At 35.7% G+C, this 20,240-nt stretch overlaps 1 protein-coding gene across 9 annotated transcripts in view; it reads right to left on the bottom strand.

Annotated features, from left to right (window-relative positions):
• Nucleotides 1–20,240, bottom strand: part of WDR72 (WD repeat domain 72) — a 103,979-nt gene that overhangs the window by 64,022 nt on the left and 19,717 nt on the right. For all 9 annotated transcript variants that reach the window (XM_048318206.1, XM_048318204.1, XM_048318205.1 and 6 more), the window contains 6 exons: nt 19,916–20,012; nt 17,392–17,533; nt 16,846–17,091; nt 16,088–16,308; nt 14,590–14,785; nt 3,606–3,808 (listed from right to left, as the gene is read on the bottom strand). In XM_048318206.1, coding sequence (XP_048174163.1) covers nt 3,606–3,808; nt 14,590–14,785; nt 16,088–16,308; nt 16,846–17,091; nt 17,392–17,533; nt 19,916–20,012 — 1,105 coding nt within the window. The remainder of the gene's footprint in view (nt 1–3,605; nt 3,809–14,589; nt 14,786–16,087; nt 16,309–16,845; nt 17,092–17,391; nt 17,534–19,915; nt 20,013–20,240) is intronic.

Genomic DNA, 20,240 nt, shown 5'->3' with positions numbered 1-20,240 from the left:
AAAAAAGAGAGAAAACAGGTTACTATGAACAAGAACCCAATATTGATTTTTCTGCGGTGCAGTAAAGCATCTCCATTCTATTTGGCTGCTGTCAAAGCCACTCTTTAACAGCTGGAGTCAAATTGCACTATTTACAGCAAGAGCCCTTGTCAAGTGGACCATAAGTATTCTAACAATACACTATTCAAATGGCACTTTGCCACACAAATTGCTGACTTGATGAATACCCTATGTCAATGACTAAGGCCCATATAAAAGTTTCATTTTTATGAGAGGGTTTTACATTCACATATTAAGTAAAGCTTTCTTGAAGAACTATTAAGCTATATATTTTGGGTCTTTTGACATTAAAAATAATTAAAATCTGTTTAAACATATCAAGGGGATTTTACAACATTAATATGGATCTTGTGTTAACTGCATTTGTCACAGTCATCTGTTATTGGTACTCCCACCGGCACGTGCAGCACAATAAAAGAATTAAAATGGTCAAAACACCATGAAATCAAAACATTCTGCTTTTGTATCTGTGATTTACATGATGGCAAACGTTTTGAAAGAAAGCCTTTGAAGCTGGACTACTGTGTCAGGATATTTATCTCTTTCTTAGGATGGAGGAAAGAGAGACCATTTTTTTGAAAATGTTCTTTCATCTTAAATATAATATGAATGGTAAAAAAAAAGTAATAATAGTAAGAATAAATGCTTAATCTTACTTGTAATCTTCATGTGGATCACTCATACAAAAGGACCACTCACAATACCTACAGGACAGAATACCTACCCACTCATTTTTCCTGTCACATAAATCTTCTGAAATTGAGTTCATTAATATATGCTAAAATTGATGATGGTGGGGTTTTTTGATAGAAAAGTTATTAACAATTCAGTATGTTGTTAAATTTCTAATACACAATTTGCCAAAGAAGGAAATTGGTAATGAAATATCATTCTATATTAAAACCCTCTGATAATCCGAAAGTTTTGTGATAGTTTCATGTGCATAGTAATTATATACTTTAATTAATAGGGTATGGAATGCTGAAGTCTGATACCCACAATCCTCTCACTAACTACATGGGATCTCAACTTCCAGAATATCTCAAGATGCTAAAACACAGTGATGCAAAAGAGTCAAGAGGGCACTTTTTGAAAAACCTAAAGAACAGTTTCCTGCACAAAACTTAAGAAAAACAGCAGACTTAAAAACAAGCCCTCATTTCAGCAATAACAGAACAGTGCTAAAAAAGCTGCAGTTCCACACTCCTTTTGTGTAGCCAGCCCTGGGCTTCTGCAATAGCATTAAGGGGACCTCCATTGCTGTGTTTTCCCCAGGTTCACCTACACTATATACATTTAGCCTCCAGCATCTCCCACACCAATCCACAGAATCCTCTCTAAAGCAGATGCAATTGGGAAGAAACTCTGAATGCACCGGATGACATGTGTTTGATGAATGAAAAGTGCTTTCCCAAGTACAGAACTTAATTTATTATGAATTTAGACAAACCTAACAGGTTTGTAATGACAAAGAACGTGAAACTAAAAAAAAAATTTCAACAGAAGAAGTCTTAAGAGACATCAACAGTATGCTTAGTAAGTTTGCATTTGAACAAGATAATTCATGAACAATATTTAAACAAGAAAATAGAATATTATTTTGAGAAATCAGAGCAGGCAAGATGCGCATCAGATCGAAGAAAGGCACTACAAATCATTACAATTCCACCATTTCCTGTTGTGATATTTCTCCAAATTTAAGATCATGATAATTCCCAAAGCATGTTAAATTCTGCACTTGAAAGTTTACAAAAAACTCTCTTCCCATATGTCATAACCAGCACATTTTCCTTCCTCCCACCTTGTTAAATCCACGGAATTTTCAATTTAATAGACATACCTAAAACTACTCACCAAACAACTATCAAAACTTTTTTCTTTTGCTCCTATTTAAAAAGGCAAGAAGAAACTATTCCATTTAACAAACTAACAGGGAGATCAGATTCTGTGTCAATGGCCAACTAGTGCACCATCTGCCCCACAACATGCTCAGCAGGATTACGCTCTAATAAGACTTTTCAGAAAATGGGATCAAAAATAACTTTAGAACTCAGACTAAGGTCAGTAAAAGGTCAAAGAAAAATTTTAAGAGTTAAACGAAAATCATTATAAACTCAGTGTTATATGTAAATTTGCAGATTCAATGAAGAAAATACCATAAAATTCAAGAGTGAGGACTTGGATCACGCTATATTTTATCAGACAGTTTTGAAATACCTGGTACTTCATTTCCTATAATTAATAAAGCCAGAAAAAAGGCCAGAGACCATTCTGAAGGCTGTTTCCACATTTTAGTTGAGGGGAAGCATTTTTCATTCTCAATACTTGTGGTAAAATACCTTCTACGTACATTGAGGGTTGAGGAACAGCAGACATGACTTCCTCTGTTTATTGCAGAGAACAGAATTCCCAAACCCCATTAATTAAAAACTGGTAAGCAAGAACAAACAACATGAGAGCCCTTCTCTTAAGATACACTCTGATGAAGAGTTTAGTGAATATATTACCTCCTGATGAACAAACATGGTGTAAGAAAACAGGTTTGCACCATTTTTTTTTTCCTACATGAAAAAGGCAATACCCATCTCATTGAATTTGAGATCATATTAAATTAGACAGTTTTAATAATCAGTTTTACAAATAGAAAATACAGACTTTTTAAATACCTACAAATACCTGATAAAAGTATAGATATCTCTAGGCCACATGAAAAGAGAGAGACTATTACATTTTCAACCTTACTTCTCATGATTTGGTGCCTCTGTACTCATTTTCTCAGTTTTAATGGCACATTAACTCTACTTTAAGCATCTTATTTCCTTCTATTACTCATCAGAAACAAAAAGAAAGTGCACATCATCTCCATCAGTCACAATTATTTGGTTTAATGATCTCTGTAGAAAAATATTTCTAGATAAAGCTAAATACAAATCTCTCCCTGGCCAAATCTTTCCTGAAGATGGTCATGCCTATTTGCAGCCCAGTACCTCCCAGGAGCATTACCATCTTCTTTTTAACCAATAAGGTACCAAATTTAATCACACTAGTAAAAACAAGGCACTTGCAGTCTATTCTGAAATGATGCTAACAGAAAACACATGCCCAAAACTACCACTGAATGACAAGAGGAATCTGTGGCCTCGTTAGGAAAGCAGTGAAAGACCAATAGCATTGGATCATGGTGTGCTTGTTCTCAAGACATACACATTTGAATTGGTGTAAGGTGTATTCATTTGTTCTGAGGGTACTACTAACAGGTGCACTCATAAGCTAGAGGCACGAGGAAATAGGGTCTAACTACAGGTAATAAGTCTGAGAAAATCCTTTTGAGATTATCTACTGATGATCTTGCATAAGGCCCTCCGCCTGCTTTCCCCATTCGTCCATGAAATGGGGTTGAAGGCATAAAAACTGAGCCAGCCAGAAGAAACCTTTATAAACTTAAAACCAAGCTACCATCCCACTTACACATCAGTAGGTGAAAGGGTAAAGAATTTGGATCACAACTCACTGCTCTTAAGTTACAGTCTACTCTTCACTCTTACCTTATCTGAAGATTTTTCTGTATGAGCAGGATAAGGGCCCATGCCATGCTTATACAAGCTGGACTGTTTGTATCCAGAATTCTTGTTTTGTTTTGACTCTTGAGATACAGGAAGTAGAGCATCTGCCCCTAGGAATTCTGAATCTTCGATGGCAGTAAGAATTGCTCGTGCTGTTTCACCGGTTTCATGTCGTTCCAACGTGCCTAGAGAAACACAACAGGAGTTATAACTTTTTCAAGGAGCTATACTATTACATCTTGTGCAGGTGTCATAGTATTAACATAGTACATTTCATGTGAGTAAATAAATCAGAAAATATTTACAGATGAGGCAAATAACTTTTTTTACATTATTTACATTTTTATATTTTTACAATTAAAAATATATTCTACACTACTGCTATCAAAAAAATTAAATTAAATTTAAAAAGCTTAATTGCTAAAGAAATCACTACAACAAATAACTTTGTTTCAGACCACAAGAAACTCCAGATATTTTATACATGTGGAGTGAGATGCAGTTTTCAAAGGGAGCCAAGAATATTCACAAAAATATCACTTGCCCTAACTGTTCAAAATAGCAATTGGTTTCCTCCTTACAAAGCCCTCCCAGAGCATCTGTATCATTAACAGTGTAAACAACAACACATTTATGTAATATTTTAGTGCTGTCCTCTAGTGTTCTGGATTACAAATAGCAAGGGAAAGCTTAATTTTTTTCATTCCATTCCTAAAAATTGTCAGATGTAAAGGTAGCTTGCAAACACCTGATATAGATGTATCTTAGTCATTAAGGATATGAATGTTATGTTTCAGACTATTTCCTCGCTTGTGTGGCTCTCTGGAATCTAAATTCCCTGGCTGTTATACCCAGTTATATTATTTTAGTAAAAATTTTATTTAGTAATAGTTTTAGTAATACTATTTAAATATAACTAACATTAAAGATATATAAACTGAGCTTAAATGTATTTGAAATGAGCTACTATTATATACTACACATTTCCTATAGGAATTAAAAGAAATTGCTGAAATAGCATGTTTCCTATAAATATCAGAGGTAAACTACATCTGAAGGATTTTTCAAGTATTAAATATCAGCTATAACATGAAATTTTTTCCCCCTAAGTCTGAATTCTTTCTACCCTCAAGTAATACAACATGAATTTTCCCTTTCACTGCTACAAGAAAAAAATGTGTAACATTGAAGTTCTATCAGTAACACCTGCTAAAAATATTGGACTGGGATTGAGGGATCTCATACAATAAGTGTTTGTGTGTATACGTGTGTATAAAATCTCTTTATCTGAAATTATTTCTCTGAAACTCATCCATTTCTGTTCACTGCAGTATCACCTCTACTACTCACATGACAAAGTCTTTGAATTCAGAGCAGAAGAAAATAGGGCAACTGATTCTTTTTCCCCTATAAAAATCAGTTGAACACCTCAGATTACTGTAATATTACACTGAAAGAAATAAGGCTAAGCCTCAAAATTGTTTTTAATGTGCCATTTTCTTAATTCTTCCCCAGGACTTGCAGCCAGTGCAAGGGACCATTACAGAACAGAATGGTTACTGAAAGGAAAATAAGTTGCCCAAAAGGTCTTCATAGTTAGACTGTCTACAAAGCTCCCAGCACTGACACATTTCAGTATTTCCAGAACACAAAAGCACTGTTTCACAGATGCCTACAAGGGATGATTATACAGTTCACACTGGACATGAGCAAACATTCTTAAAAATACTATAGCTTTTGCAAAGTGAAGAAGTTTGGAAATTATACAGACGCTCAGCTAATGTTATTTTGGCCTCTTTTACAGATGTAAAGCAGCCTTTCAAGCTATAAATATGCCTTGTTTCCCCATAGAACTATCTAGATTATTCAGAGCAAAATATGAACAAAATTCACCAAAGAAATCATTGCTCTTCCTACTGTTAAATAGGGGGGACTAAGCTTTCTCTACCAACTTCTGTGGCAAGCCCACTACACAGTGAATATTTGTATGCACACATTCATACATCCAACCCTGTTTTCTGTAACACTTTTGTCAGTGCAACTCACTTCCAGATTCCTCAAGTGCTTCAGAAAGACTACCATAACATCCTTGTGAAATTAACAGGTATCATGTTCCTTTTAAGGAGAAATTACAATAAATTTTTAATAAATCCAAGACTTTTGGGGGAACGGTACTAAATTTCAAAGACCTGATTACGCATAGTCTTTGGTATTAGACAGAACTTGCAAACAGACCTTGTTAGCTCCAGATGCATATGAGTGCCTCACCATCAGCCTCAGAGTCAGACCATTCTGTGGGATAATCTACTGGATTTATAATAGAATATAATTTAGTTAAGGCTACCATACTACAGACTTGGGTTACTTTTCATATATCAGAGCTATTCTCTGGCAACTTCAGAGCCAATTTTTCAACTTCTGGTTGAAGAAAAAAAAAATCTGAGTTGACAGAAAAAGAAACATACCAGAAGTGGTAAAAAATACAGAAAATGTGACAGCAGAACTTAAGCTTGCAAAGAAACGGCCTGAATGGAATATACAGGTATTCTCAATGTACATGAAAATGAATTTATATTTTACATATTTAACACACATATCTTATTTTAAATAGATGATAGATATGCTTCTAGATATTATAGACTTACCAGATGCAATGTGAGAAACCACCAAACAGGTTGTTAGGTTACTGAACATTTCTGCTACTAGCGAACTCCAACTGTGTCAGGAGATGCCATTGCAAGCATACCATTTTTGGAGTAGTTTGGAGAAGAGAAAATTAACATCTTTTAAACTGAAAAAATCTCTTCTGGGTTCACACTACGCAAGAAACAGGACTTGGCTTCTCACACAGGGAAGTTACAATAGGTTTGGGGGTTTTTTAATTTTTATTTTTAAAGACATTTATAGACAGGAATATGGAATAGCAAATACCCTGGACAATCAGTTTCGTTTCTTACTAACAGAACACTATGACACCATAAAATCAATTTCAAAACTTCAGTTACATCTTTAAATCATTTCTATATCATTCATAACAGCTATCTCAAATCCCTTTTAATTAGCACCTTCCAGAAGATTTTCTTAAAAACTCCCCATCTTGTCATGCATATACTGCCCAATTTTGTTCCCTGTATGTGAACGTCTGTATGTACAGGTTTCTGTGTACAGCTGGAGCTGCAATAAAATGGCAAAATGTGCATAGGAAAATGTGTGATTATGAAAGTACTACGAAGTATTTATATTATATGCTTAACTTTACCCTTCTGAAGAGCCCAAATTACTCATTTACAGAGCAAATAGTTGGGGGAGACAAAATATAGGAAGAGAACTGTATCCTGTGATGCCTGAATACATCTTTCAGAGAAACAAACAGGGAGCATAAGGGGAAAGGATTTAGAAATCTGTATACATATGACAAAGACTTTCTGATCACCACAAACAGTCTATTAAAAATAATACTGGGGTGGGGTGGTTATTGTTCAGAAACTTATTTGTTGGGCATATGCTGTCTCTGATTTTAAAGGAAAATAAAGAGTAAGGAAAGACAAAGCTTGTACATGAGAGTACAGGGAAGAGGACAGCAATAAAATCCACTCTCAAATCTGAAGTATTTTAAATACTAATAAGCCCAAAAGATTTTGATTGAGGAGCACAAAATAACGACAGATGAACAGGAAGACATAGGGGTGTCTACATGGCAGCAACACCACCGCTATGACCCCTTACTATACATACAAAACACAGGAAAAGAAAGTCTTTATCTCTCTAAAGCTGTGACCATGGCAACCAAGTCTCAGGAACAGACAAGAGTGGAGTATTTCACTCTCCTGGGCAGCTCTAGACCACGAGATGCGACTGGCTAGAGACTGTTACAACATCTTATTCTTCCTGTGGACCAAGTACTACAAATTGTGTCTCTTGGTGTTAGTGCTGCCCACACAGTTCTCTGGGTTCTGCTTGTACTGAATGCTGCATTTTTACTGGAGAGGTCACGCATATTTTCCTGTCTCAAGACGAGGCATTTGCTGCCATCACATGACCTGTCATATCATCAGGCTCCAGTGCTTTCTGTTTGCTGTCACAGCTGAAGTATCGAAAATCCTCAATATTGCAGTGCTGCTGTGACCTAGTAACTCAGATGACTCTTACAGCATAACAGTACTCTGTGAATGAGGAGTTATTTCAGAATTGATTTTATTAAAAAACAGCATGTGGTCGACAACAAATCCTTTTCTTTACAAGTAGTAAAAACAGAAAACTTACCTTTCAGCATAAGTACCATCTGTAACATTAGTTGGTTTTTTTTCTGTTAAGATCTTCCTTTCCATAAATACCTATTTCATCTGAAAAAAACCCTCCCAACATGCTTTCTTCTATGCTGGTAGAGTGAGGCATACAGAAATTTTATATTCCTTGCTACAAAAATGCTTGAATTTTACAATTCTACAATTCTTGCTCCAAGACAGCTGTCAAGCACTTTGCTTGAAATATTTCTCCTTATTGCTAGTGCTACCACTCCAACATCAACTGACCCAAAACAGAGGGAACAAACATTGCCTCAAGAATATATATTCCAACTAATACCAAGACAAAAGTAAATGCCATCTAGCAAATAGAAATGGGGTAGATTACACAAAACCCAGCCTATTAAAATAATCTAATAATATTTTTAAAGGTATTTTACTTGTAGGAAGAGATTAAAAATGGAGATGCCCTGTGATGCATCTTTGCAGACCCTCCTTACTGATTTTTGCATTTGGAAGATTTCTGTCACGTCCAACTCTGTGTGTTATTGACATTCTTCAGAATACACTTTCAGAAGAGCCTTAGCAAACTACTGTCAACATCCTTCAGCTGAAGAAAGCAATGAAGAACAACACTAAGAATACTACTGAAATCTAATTTGCAATGCTGTTTTACATATGTGGGTAAAAAGAACAATTCCCCAATGCAGCCAGTTCTTAACCTCAGGATTTCTGATGCAGGCATAAGACCCCAAAAGAAAGGACATGGAAACTCCCCTGTTCTCTCCCTGACTCCATCTAAACTACTCCAAACAGTAAAGGACAATAATCCTGTAACATGAACTGTTAAGACACAGTAAATGTGCTAAACTGGGCTGAATGGAAGAAATTACCAGCTCTGAACTTGGAAGACAGGCACGTAGTTTCCATCTACTCCTTGGTCACAATCTGTAAGATGGAATGAGAATCTGCCCCTTAGTGTCTGGAATGAAACCCCTCCCTGGCATGCACTCTTCTGACTGCACTGGATCATAGCAATCAGTTTTCAGTTACACTTCATATATATATATTTATATTTATACATATAAAATATTATTTATTAATAAGAACGAAGATCAATTATCAACTGGAGGGAAGAGACACGTACAGCTAAATTCCATACATGTTCCAAGTATACATAAAGTACAAAAATGTACATGTGTATGCATACATATGAATCTAAAGATACATCTCACATACTGACAAGTCAGGTATCCTCAGTTTCTGCAAACTGGGGAAAAGATGACACTTTTTTTTCTTTACTCTGAGACAGACTTTCCCAAGCTCCACTACCCTTTATTATTCTACATCAATAAGTATTTGCTGAATGATGACTCAAATTTAGAGAGCTATGAAATATTCGACTACAAGCTACAGACTGACCTGAGGCTTACACACATAAAATATAAGAAGCAATAAAAAAAGAGGCAAAACATTAGCTAAGTTTTAACTTAAGACTGACAAATTAAAACAAAAATATGCCCAAATCCAAGTGCTAAGTTCCACAAGGCATATATATCCATGTTTAAATCTTATTTGGAGATTTGCAGATCTTTAGGCTACGCAAAATTCATTAAGAAAGAAACAAGAATGTAGTACTGCTATGACTGTGACCCTACACCATGGCCTCCAGCAGATGAAACACAACCACAGGATTTATCAGTTAGGCCACATTCACCCACTCAGATCTAATTCTGACCAATGACCTAAAAAGAGAACAATAAAGAGACAGGGAAAATGAAAAAGATATCAAAAGAGACTGTAAATCACTAAATTTTACAAGGACAAAAAGGTCACAAAATCATAATTATTGTTGGTTCTACAATTATCTAAGCATAAATCTTAGTAATGACCAAATTTACTTTGATAGAGCTCTAAGTTTCATTAAAACTATACAACTTATTTCCCCACAGCCACCCGATGAAATCTAAGCCTTAGACTTCTAAACAGTTTAATCCCTGATTTCTGGGTGGGATGAGAAAAGTTTTAAGACATATTAAATAAAGGTTTACTCAGGAAAAAAAAAAGCCAACCAGACAACCCAAACCCCAACCCTCACAAAATCTTCAACTCATGTGATACTTTCTGTTTACCACAGATTTAGAAGGCTCATTGTTGGCACCAATTATAAAAATATTGGAGCATATATAACTACATAAAATTTTTCTCAAAACAGTGTTTGAAAATTTTCCAGCATGTTTGACCATCAATATGATCAAAGACTTGATCCATAACATCACTATCAGCAGAGTAATTTCATTTCATCCATTGCAGGCATGCTTCTGAAACAGCAGAGGTTTCATGTAACATTTAAATTTATCAATGTGGCATTAACACAACAAGAAATACTTTCAGTGTATTTCTGAGCTCTTCTCTATTTTTCGTAAAGATTTTTTTAATGATCATACAGATGGATTTGACTAATGTTAGACACTGCATATTTTATGAGGGCTACCAACCTCATTAAAAGCCTGGTTTCTTTTAATGATACCTGTGTAGCTTTTAAATGCTTGAGGTAAAATTTTCTATGCTTGACAGCTATCTTAAAGTGGCATGATTTTTTTCGTTCTCAGCAGAAGTGCCTCAAGCCATTTATCATTCTTGTTAAAGTCATGAAACAAGTGTTCCAGAAAAACTTCATGCCTTAAAGGATGGAGTCAAAGCTGAACATTCGCCTTCTGTGAGCTGCACCTCCAATGCTGGTGCCTTGCTCCCACCACAGTGACAGCATTACTTGATGTAACGTTGCTTTTCCTGCTTGCTCAGCTGACGGAGGTCCATACAGACCCTTCCACACGGTGACAAACAGAGTCAGTCTCACTGCAGTGAATGGAAGTGACAGTCTTTCACTTACCTCTACTGAAAACCCCAAGATAAACACGTAAGTATCACCCTGATGCTACATTTGCAAAACCAGGTAGTAATAGCAAGAAAACCTCTGAATTGAGACAGCAGGTACTTCTATGTAAATCTCTGGTATACTCAATACATCAAAACATGGGGGTTTTAAAATTACATACCACCTAGGGTGTTCTAAGAATGAATCTATAGATAGCATTGTCATTTTTAGGATTTCTGCTTTGCTTAGATGCAAAAGTTTGAAGAAAATAGCAGAACTATTGTTACTAATCACTCAGATATTGGGCTAATCAACACATCAAAATACAAGAAAAAGTATTCTATTGAGAAAAGGATTCAGGTAGAGCACAAACAGAGAAAGCAATACACAAAGTGTGGATCAAACAAAATACTATTTAGATGTTTATTTAGTAATTATCTATTATTTATTGATGATTTGGACCTTTCCTAGCAAGGGTTTTAAGCATAGAGTTAGTTTTGGCTATTCAGGAGATCTGACTTCATAAAAATACTCTTTAGGCATGTTTCAATTGTTTTTTTTCATGGAGCTAGCAGCATGTAGCAGAGTTCTTAAAATTTGCACTCCCTGGGGGAGTATGAAAAAAAAATACAATCTAGCCAGTGTAAAGCTAAATATGTAGTATGATAATGTAACAATAAATTGAAGTTTTATTAAGTGATATTATTTCTTTAAATTCAAACTAAACATATTGTAAAACAATAAAACAGAGCAAGACTCGCAAGGCAAAAAAAAGTAACAGGAAATTAGTAGATGATTCATTCTGCAAGTATTATGAACTTCAAGGAATAAATTCATTTTAAACTCGTACTAATTGAAAAACAATTTATTGCTGATAAATGAAGATTATTAACTCTGAGCAAGGAAGATTTCTATTTGAAGTCTACCCATTCATTCCTCACTCTTAATACATATTAGATATAAAGGTGGCTTAGTAGACATGTTGCCATATGCTGTTCACAGCAAGGAAAAGTTCTTTGATCCTTTTATTACTATATCTTATTGTACTGGTATTTATTTTTCTAAAAAAGCAAAGATACCAGCTGGTTAGAAAAATGTAAAAGCAATACAGATAACAACTAATTTCCTTATTGAAGGGGATTTCAAGTGGTGGCTATTGGAAGAAATATTCTGCACTTTAATTAGACTAAAATTTGTTATTGATTTTCATATTTGTCTTCTAGCACACAAGTTTGGAGCATATCCTGTACACATACTATATTAATACTCCAAATGTATGATTAGATCAATATTCATTGTCATGGAAAGATATTCCACTGTAATGGAAAGTTGCCAGATACATATATTAAAATTTAGGTGAAATACATTACACTACACAGATATCATTTCATGGCTTCTGTACTGTTTCCTATATCACTACCCACATGCAGGTACAATACCAACATCTAAACTTCAAGTTATTTTGCTTTGCTCTGTAAATCAAGGGAACACAAGGATGTAATTAAATTTATCTTATTCTAAGCCACATAAGAGAGCAGGCAATTACCTTTTTCCCTTTTTTCCCCCCCACCTTTTTTAGTCTTGCCTTAGTCAGTGGGGAATAGATACAGACAAATTACACTTGCAGTCACCTACACTCCTGGTATTTAACATGTGAGCATAAACTATGCTGAAAATCCCATTTATTTAGAATATATGCAGATTAGAGTACTCAGAAAGCTTCCCAGTGAGTATGTAAAATACGGTTATCTTTGGAACCCTCACGAAAAGAGAGTACAACAAATTGTACATGAAGTAGCACAGACTTAGATTTTAACCTAGGACGCAAATTTTCTTCTGCCCCATAAAGTAATGATGAAAGCCTGTTGAAACAAACATTTTTAAGTCCTTTGGAATGCTTTCTGTACAAGCGTGTCAACCTCTGTCACAGGAAACTGGACAATGAACTGCTACGCATAATGAAATCTTCCATCTGCTTTAGGGGTCATCCTATTAATTACCTAATGGAAGAACAGTTTTTAAGTGGTACTAGGCCTCAACTTTAGAAAAGTCATCTGTCAAATTCAACAGAATTACTGCTGACTCTACAACTGTGTAAATATTGAAATATTCATAGAAATTTCTTAATCCACAGCCTGAAATTATAACCAGACTGGCGGTTTCCCAGTCATCCGTTAACTTTTGCACAGGAACACTGTTAAGATTCAGCATTTTAACTGCAACCAGTGATAGATGAGTCTGACACAATACTCCACTGACTTTAACTTAGAGGCAAAGCCTCAGTCATGAAGCTAACTGCACAGCCAGAAGAAATACAAACACTTTCTGGCTGTGGAAGCAATAAAAGCTATCTTATATCCCTTTCCATGATGGAATTCAAGCACAAGGCTACCACTTAAGATTTTATCCTATTTAACTGAGTCAGGGAACACATTCAGACGTAACTGTTCAGGCAGGTGGTACTATGTCTGGTTGCCCATTCATTTGCCAACAGATGAAATCCTAATGAAAGGTGCTGTGTTCCTGCAGAGCTGCCTCAGTGATGCTGTGTGCATCTCTGTCATACATCTGAACAATGCTTTGTCTGCCTGAGTGCCACTGAAGTTATCTACATAACTCTTGATCTAGGTCAGGCCAATTTCAAGGATCAACGCCGTGACCTCTTGTGTTCTCCTGCAATACAGATGTAATTCAACATTAAAGCAACTACAGTATATCCTACTAGGCTTTCTCAGGTGTTGACCCTAAATGCCACCTTTTAGTCAGCAATGCAAAACAGGAACCAAAAAAAAAAAAGATTTGTTAATTGCTACTGTATAGCAAATAACAACATCTTTTCTTGTGTACCAGCTATTCTTAAAGAGACAGTGATTGTGGCACTCATTCTTCTGTGATACTTGAAACAAAAGATACACACTTTTATCCATCTGCACCCTGTCTGAATATGTAACATGCATGAGCAGTGGCACCAATTTTACTTCCTCATTAATCTTGAAATAGGCAACGTTTTTATGAGTAAAGGAGAGATAGTTCAAATATACTCTGATTTTTTCTGTTTTGTCTAAAACAAACAGTGTAGACTGTGTGTTGTAATAACCTGTAAATTGTGACCTCAGTGTTCAGTTAGTAAAACTGTGTTTTGATACAGTTTTAACACACTGTGCATTTCAGAGGGGCTCTGGACTCAATGTACCTTTCTCCTCTCAGGACACACAGCTCAGAATTGCCTGGACACCCATATTGTAGTGTCTAGCACCATTAAAACTTCTAATAGTTCTGTCTGTCCAAGTTTAAATAACTACACTTATTACCCACATGAATCAGCATTACATTCTCAAATCCCCTGGGAACCTACAGTTTAACCTGAAAACACTCAGCTTTAGTTCTGCTGACTATACAGTTGTGAGCTTTACAATTATCTTCCACTATTAAGTGATTATCAATTAAATCAAAAGATCTCAGATCATGAACTTTTGGAAGAAAGCCTAACTTTGTTCTCCAACTTGGGACTGTTTAGACTGAAAACATTAGTCTTTTTAATAAGTTTGATTTTTATTTATAGCTCCCATGAATGAATATTCTACTCAGTTCACTGACATGTCAGCTAAACTTCTGATTGTCAGGATCTGACTTAAGCGATTCTATTTTACTAGTAGCATACCTTGAAACATAAGAAAATTTTCTTGCTTGCTTGTTTATAGGAACATTGGAACTCTCCAATTAATATAATCAATGTGTTAGTATTTCTACTAATGTTTTGGTCTTCCATAAATTATGCTCGTATAACACCATGTGACAGACAAACCTTCAGGAAAGTGAACAAAACAACCCTCCGTGTTATTACCTGTTTCAATTTCCCAAATATAAACTGAATTGTCTTCACATCCAACAATTAGCACATTCTCAAGCGGGTCAAATTTTATCTTCTTCACAGGAAACAGATGCTTTCTGGCATGTAAGAGACATGCTCTCTTCTGAAGGTGTAGAATTGCTACTGAGTGGTCACTGCACACACAGCACACTATACTCTGGTCTCTCAACTGGAAAACAGAAAACTCCAGTTTCAACACTGTAACCACATTCATAACCACATCATTTTAACAGGCCTAGTAAAAGTACTCCAGTGATTTCTTTCCCAGAACATACTGATTGCAGGAAATTGTGGGTTTTTTCAGCCAACACCTTGTTTTCAACAGGCTGGCTATACAGCTCATTCCCTGACAGGAAAACATAACATCATCTTTGGTTTTTCAGTATTTTAGACATAATTATTTAAATTCCATGTATTCACAATGTTCAGCATATCAAAGCAGTGATTATATACAGTAGCAGTTGTCCTAGAAGAGCAAGTAGTAAAAAAAACTACCTTAAACCAAACTGGTGCTCATGGGATATAAAATTATATCAGGTCTAAAAACAAAAGCCAAGGGCAAGGTATTTCTAACAAACAAAAACTGAGTAAGTTACAAATTGATTTCATACTGTATGGATCTGATACTGCAAAGCCTTCCCTTCCTGCAAGTAATTTTTGGTGACACACAGAGGAATTCCCCTACAAAAAAAAGTCATCTCTTTAAACCAGGATGAAACACTAGCCAGGAAGGCATTAAATCCTACTCAGTTTTTAGAACAAAGATGAAAAGGAGCCTTACAAACATTAAAAACTTTGTTACTGCAAACCATTTTTTTGACTACTTAATTTTGGCATGTCAGTGAACTGTGAGTCATTCATAGGTATCAAATGTGTCTTTGCAGGCTAAGAGGAAAAAATGGAAATCCCAGCCCCATGGAATACAACATTCAAAGTTACATAGAACACTCAGTACAGTAAATCTTCACCTAAATTTAAGTTCAAAATTCAATTAATTAGAACACAACTTTAAATTATTCTAAATATCATAAAATGCAAAAGCATACATGCAAAGGACCACAAAGATGTGTCTGCAACCAAAATGAAGTATATATATATTTTGGACCTATAGAAAAGATCAGATTAAAATGTGTTCAAGCTCCTAGCCTTACTGAGCACACTTTAAATTTCAGGAGGAGTAGTTAATCAGATTGACATATAAATTGATAATCACAATATTAAAAATGGTGAATAGAATGAGAGAATAAGAGCTTCAATTTAATATGCCACAAACTCAAGAACTCAACTCCCTGAAATTAAAAGCAACTTTCAAAGACAACAATTAAGTGAAGGTAAATTAAGCATAAAATGCTGTGGTCTAAAGTACTGCCAGACAGTGTTTCTTTTTAGTTTCTCTTGTATATATACACACACACAGATGGGTATATAGAGATAATTTTTTGGGGACATAATTTATTATGCTTTTACTTACTCTGTAGTGTTCTGGGGATTGCAAGAGCTCTGTCACTGGACCAGACTGCAGATTAAATTGGTGCAGGATTCCTCCAGTAAATATATCCCAGCAGATCACAAGAGAATCCTGGCCCCCTGATAACAGCCAGCTTGGATCAAATCTTACTGACTTGTCATGTGGATAAAGCAAACAAGTGACTCTGCTACTGTGACCATTCAGAACCTTGTAAGGTAGATTATCTGAAACAAGATGGTGCCTAAATTATTTCTGCTCTTTAAGAGTAGGAGTTCCATATTTTTCAGTACTTCCTAAAAGTCAGGATATTCAAAGGACTAAATATAACCAACCTTCACATGGGATCAAAGAATTTTGGACCTGTTCCTAAAACGGAGAACAAAGGTCTCCACTCTGAGCTTCATCTACTGAGATGTACCCTTTATGTTCCCTTCAGTGGAATGATCTTTTAGAGAGCAAATAAAAAAGAAAACTGCCAATATAGTGAGATGTCACATATCTCACTTCTAGCGGATATCCAATCCCACAGCCATCCCCAGATTCCTAATACTGGAAAGCACCTTGGTAGTGCTAAGCTGTGATCCAATAGATCAGCTACAGAAGAAGAAAGATCATCATAATCTTCCATTTTTCTCATTTCATCCCTGACCACCAGCCCTATTCTTCAGAGAATTTTTACAGGGATCACTGGAAGGGATGCCAGAAGTATGAAGTCTTCTGTGCTTGACTGAGATAAATCTGAACAAATTGTTAAAACTTACCTTTAAGAAAAGATATGTTTTCTAAAAGTCTTGCTCTTGCAGTTTTTAAACCTAATGTTACAAAAATTTTCCCATTTTCACATCCACACACAAGCTTATCAAGAGCAGGTATGTACACAGAGGAACTGACAAGTGCACTTCCAAATCCATCTTCAGATCCACAAAGTTGATCAATAATGCCCTCTGACATGGAATGATGTTCATCAAAATTATCCTGAAGAGTCCACACAGCTGTAATTGGGATCTCTAGAGGGTGGGGCAAGAGAGGATTTTTTTTGTTTATGCAAGACAAAATATAAAAAGTCAAACTAAATAAAACACACATTTTCATCTTTTGATCACTTCCCTTAACTTATCCTTTCTGCAGTCTAGGGTTGGAAAGTCAGCAGTTGCTACTCCTTCTTACTACAGGCAATCATCACACAGTGAATAAATGAGCATCACTTTTTAGTGTGAAAAGTTTTTTATGAGAATTCAGATTTTAATGAAAACTGACCCCAAGACATAATGAAAAAGATGGTAGCAAGTGTGCCAGAAGTGCCAAACCTTTTGGAGAACCATCAAACGTTGACACAGGAACATCAGGAATGTGCCACAAAGTGATCTGTCCTGAAGCTTCACCAGAAAAAAGAACTTTGTAGAAAGGCTCCTTTCTTTCATTCATGAAGCCCATGACAAAGGGAAGACTCTGTGAAAAAGAACAGTAAATCAATAAGCTGAAAGAAAACTGACAAAACAATGTAATAATTAATTGTAAATGTGAAGGCTTTTTTTCACCAAAAGCAGTAAATATATAAAACAAACCACAGTTGGTTCCTCATTTGCCACTAAATCCTGCTCAGACCAAGTCCACTCTGCCTGGTACAAGCCTCTCAAAGATCACCTCTGCTTTGCAAGTATTCTTGGCTAAACCTACACCTCAAATGGAAAACTGAACCGGGAGTTCTCCTCAGGTTTACTGTTTCACCAGCATAAGCACCAAAGTCAGGCTGAAAAAACAATGCAGTGAAATGCTGATAATCTTTGCATCAAAACAAATTCAGCAAAGCTTCAGTCATCACAGCTTGCATGACTCCAATAATGAAAGGTAAGAATTATGCTTTTACACAGGTAGCAGTCTACAACACCACCATTCAGTCATGAGGTGGTGAAGCATCTCAAAAGAGCAATGAAGCTGCTGAAGGGTCGGGAGCACAGTTCTGATAAGGAGCAGTTGAGGGAGCTGGGGTTGTTTACCCTGGAAAAAAGGAGGCTCAGGAGAAGCCTTATCAGTCTCTACGACCACCTCATATTTTGGATACGCTTACTTACAACACTGAAGTTTGAGAGTCCATTCCAAAATAATTAAATGTCCTGTAAAATGGTTCAGTCTACAGTCCCAAAATGTAGTTCAAAATGGATCGTCACACAGGTAATTTGGTTGTCTCACAAATCTGCTATAAAAATTATTTAGGTAGTAAGGTAATTACTAAAGCAAAAATATTAAAAAAGAGCAGGTCGGTATTTTTTAAAAAGCATGTATTTGGGGGGAAGCATGTATGAACTTTGTACCACCACTGTAACCCTATTATTTGCTAAGCCAGGTGTTTTGGCTGTTTCTTTTCCCTCACCTTTCCTGACCTTTTGGCATCCTTCAGCAGTTATCCCATCTGATTTTAGATCACAGCACTTAGGGAAAAGATGAATGGCTTATGCTATTTCCCTTCAACTGAAAATTAAATCTGTCAGGCTTCACAGGACTATGCAACAAACATACTTTCTAAGGGCCTACATTTGTCAAGAGAAAGAAAGAACACTACAAAACCTCACAGGTAGATATTTAACAGTGTTTCTAGTCAGCTACAAAAAATGTTTCTGCTGCATATCTTCATAAAACTGCTTAATGAGCTGCTCGAGCTGTCACACAAACACTCAAACTAATGCCACTTCAGGCAGGAATTAAATCCACATCTTCCAACAATTACAACTTCATAAACAGCATTAGCAATCAGACTTAGCAAAAGCACCAGAACCAAAGCCTCACAGAATAATCTATTTGTTTTGATCCATTTTTGGCCCAAGTAAGAAGGCCTACCACATATCCTGCCTCCCATCCCCCAGCTTCCTAATTATAAATTCTACTTTTTAAATCAACTGGGTTTCCTTATTCATTCTTTTGTGGTCACACAAAGCACTACATAGAAAGTGAGTGAAGATGAAGGTTTTCCAACACAGCCCAGTCCATTTGAGATACTCGTCCACACAGTAACTCCAAATCTGAAATTGGTGTGACATGCTCTGCTAAACATGAATTCTTGAAGGAAAGCATAAAGATCACCTACCTTTCCAGCTTCCTCTTTTCTTAACATTAGCGACTTTTTCATGCCAAGACCATGGTTCTGAAGAGAGTCACATGTGTCTAATTTTATGCACTGTGGGTACATCAGTCTGCTCACAGTGCAAGAAAGTTCTGCATGTGATTATGCCTCTGAAGGCTGAAGCCAGTATTCCAGATAAGATGCCACATATTCAGACCCCCTCAATTCAGGGTGGATACACATGGGAAGCAATCTGTTTATGTGGTTTCATTGACATATGTGTACATTCCTTAATTAAACAAGAACTAAGTAACTTGCTTGCATTTTGCTCCTGGGTTGCCTTTTTTTATTTTGGTTTTATGATAGTGTTTTATTTGTTGGGAGTTTTTATTATTTATTTTTACTAATTTTTACAGATTTGAAAGTAAAGTTTCTAAAAATATTTTAGAACACATCTTTATGCTAGAAAAATATTTCTCTTTTTATCAAAATTAGAAAAAAGAAACACCAGCTACTTCAACAACCAGTCTATCTATACTTGTAGAGGGATTTTTTCCACTGTGAAAAAAACCTAAATATAGCCAAAATCAAAGACAAAATATGCTATGAGCATCTTCAAGTTTGTAAGTAACAATTTTAAAATGAAGGAATAAATATTACTCATGTTTTTAATAGAACAATTAAATCTGTTGATGAATTCATCAATTTTTTGGGGATTATTCAGGTAATTGTGAATGGACAATAAACAGACTTTCAAACCCTTATGAATTTACCTTATTTTCCTTCATACCAGTAAAGCTGAGTAAATGAGGACAAACTGTTTCTTTCAGCACCTTTCCATCAGCAGGGTACATGCTTTTAGAAAGGCCACTGCATAATTAAAAAAAAATTAAAACATACAAGGTTTAGAAAGTAATTTTTTTAGAAAGCAGAACAGTAACATCCAAGATTCACAAGTTAAATTAAAAGTAACCAAATAAGTAATTACAGGAGACTTTTTGAAATCACAGCACCAGCTGCCCAAGTTCTACATGGCTAATCTTATTCCTATGTCCCCTGCTGTGTCAAACAAAGACTGAGGGCTGTCAAACTCAGGGC

This window comes from Corvus hawaiiensis, chromosome 13 (assembly GCF_020740725.1).
Source record: "Corvus hawaiiensis isolate bCorHaw1 chromosome 13, bCorHaw1.pri.cur, whole genome shotgun sequence".
Classification (NCBI taxonomy): domain Eukaryota; kingdom Metazoa; phylum Chordata; class Aves; order Passeriformes; family Corvidae; genus Corvus; species Corvus hawaiiensis.
This window is presented reverse-complemented; position numbering and strand designations above follow the sequence as displayed.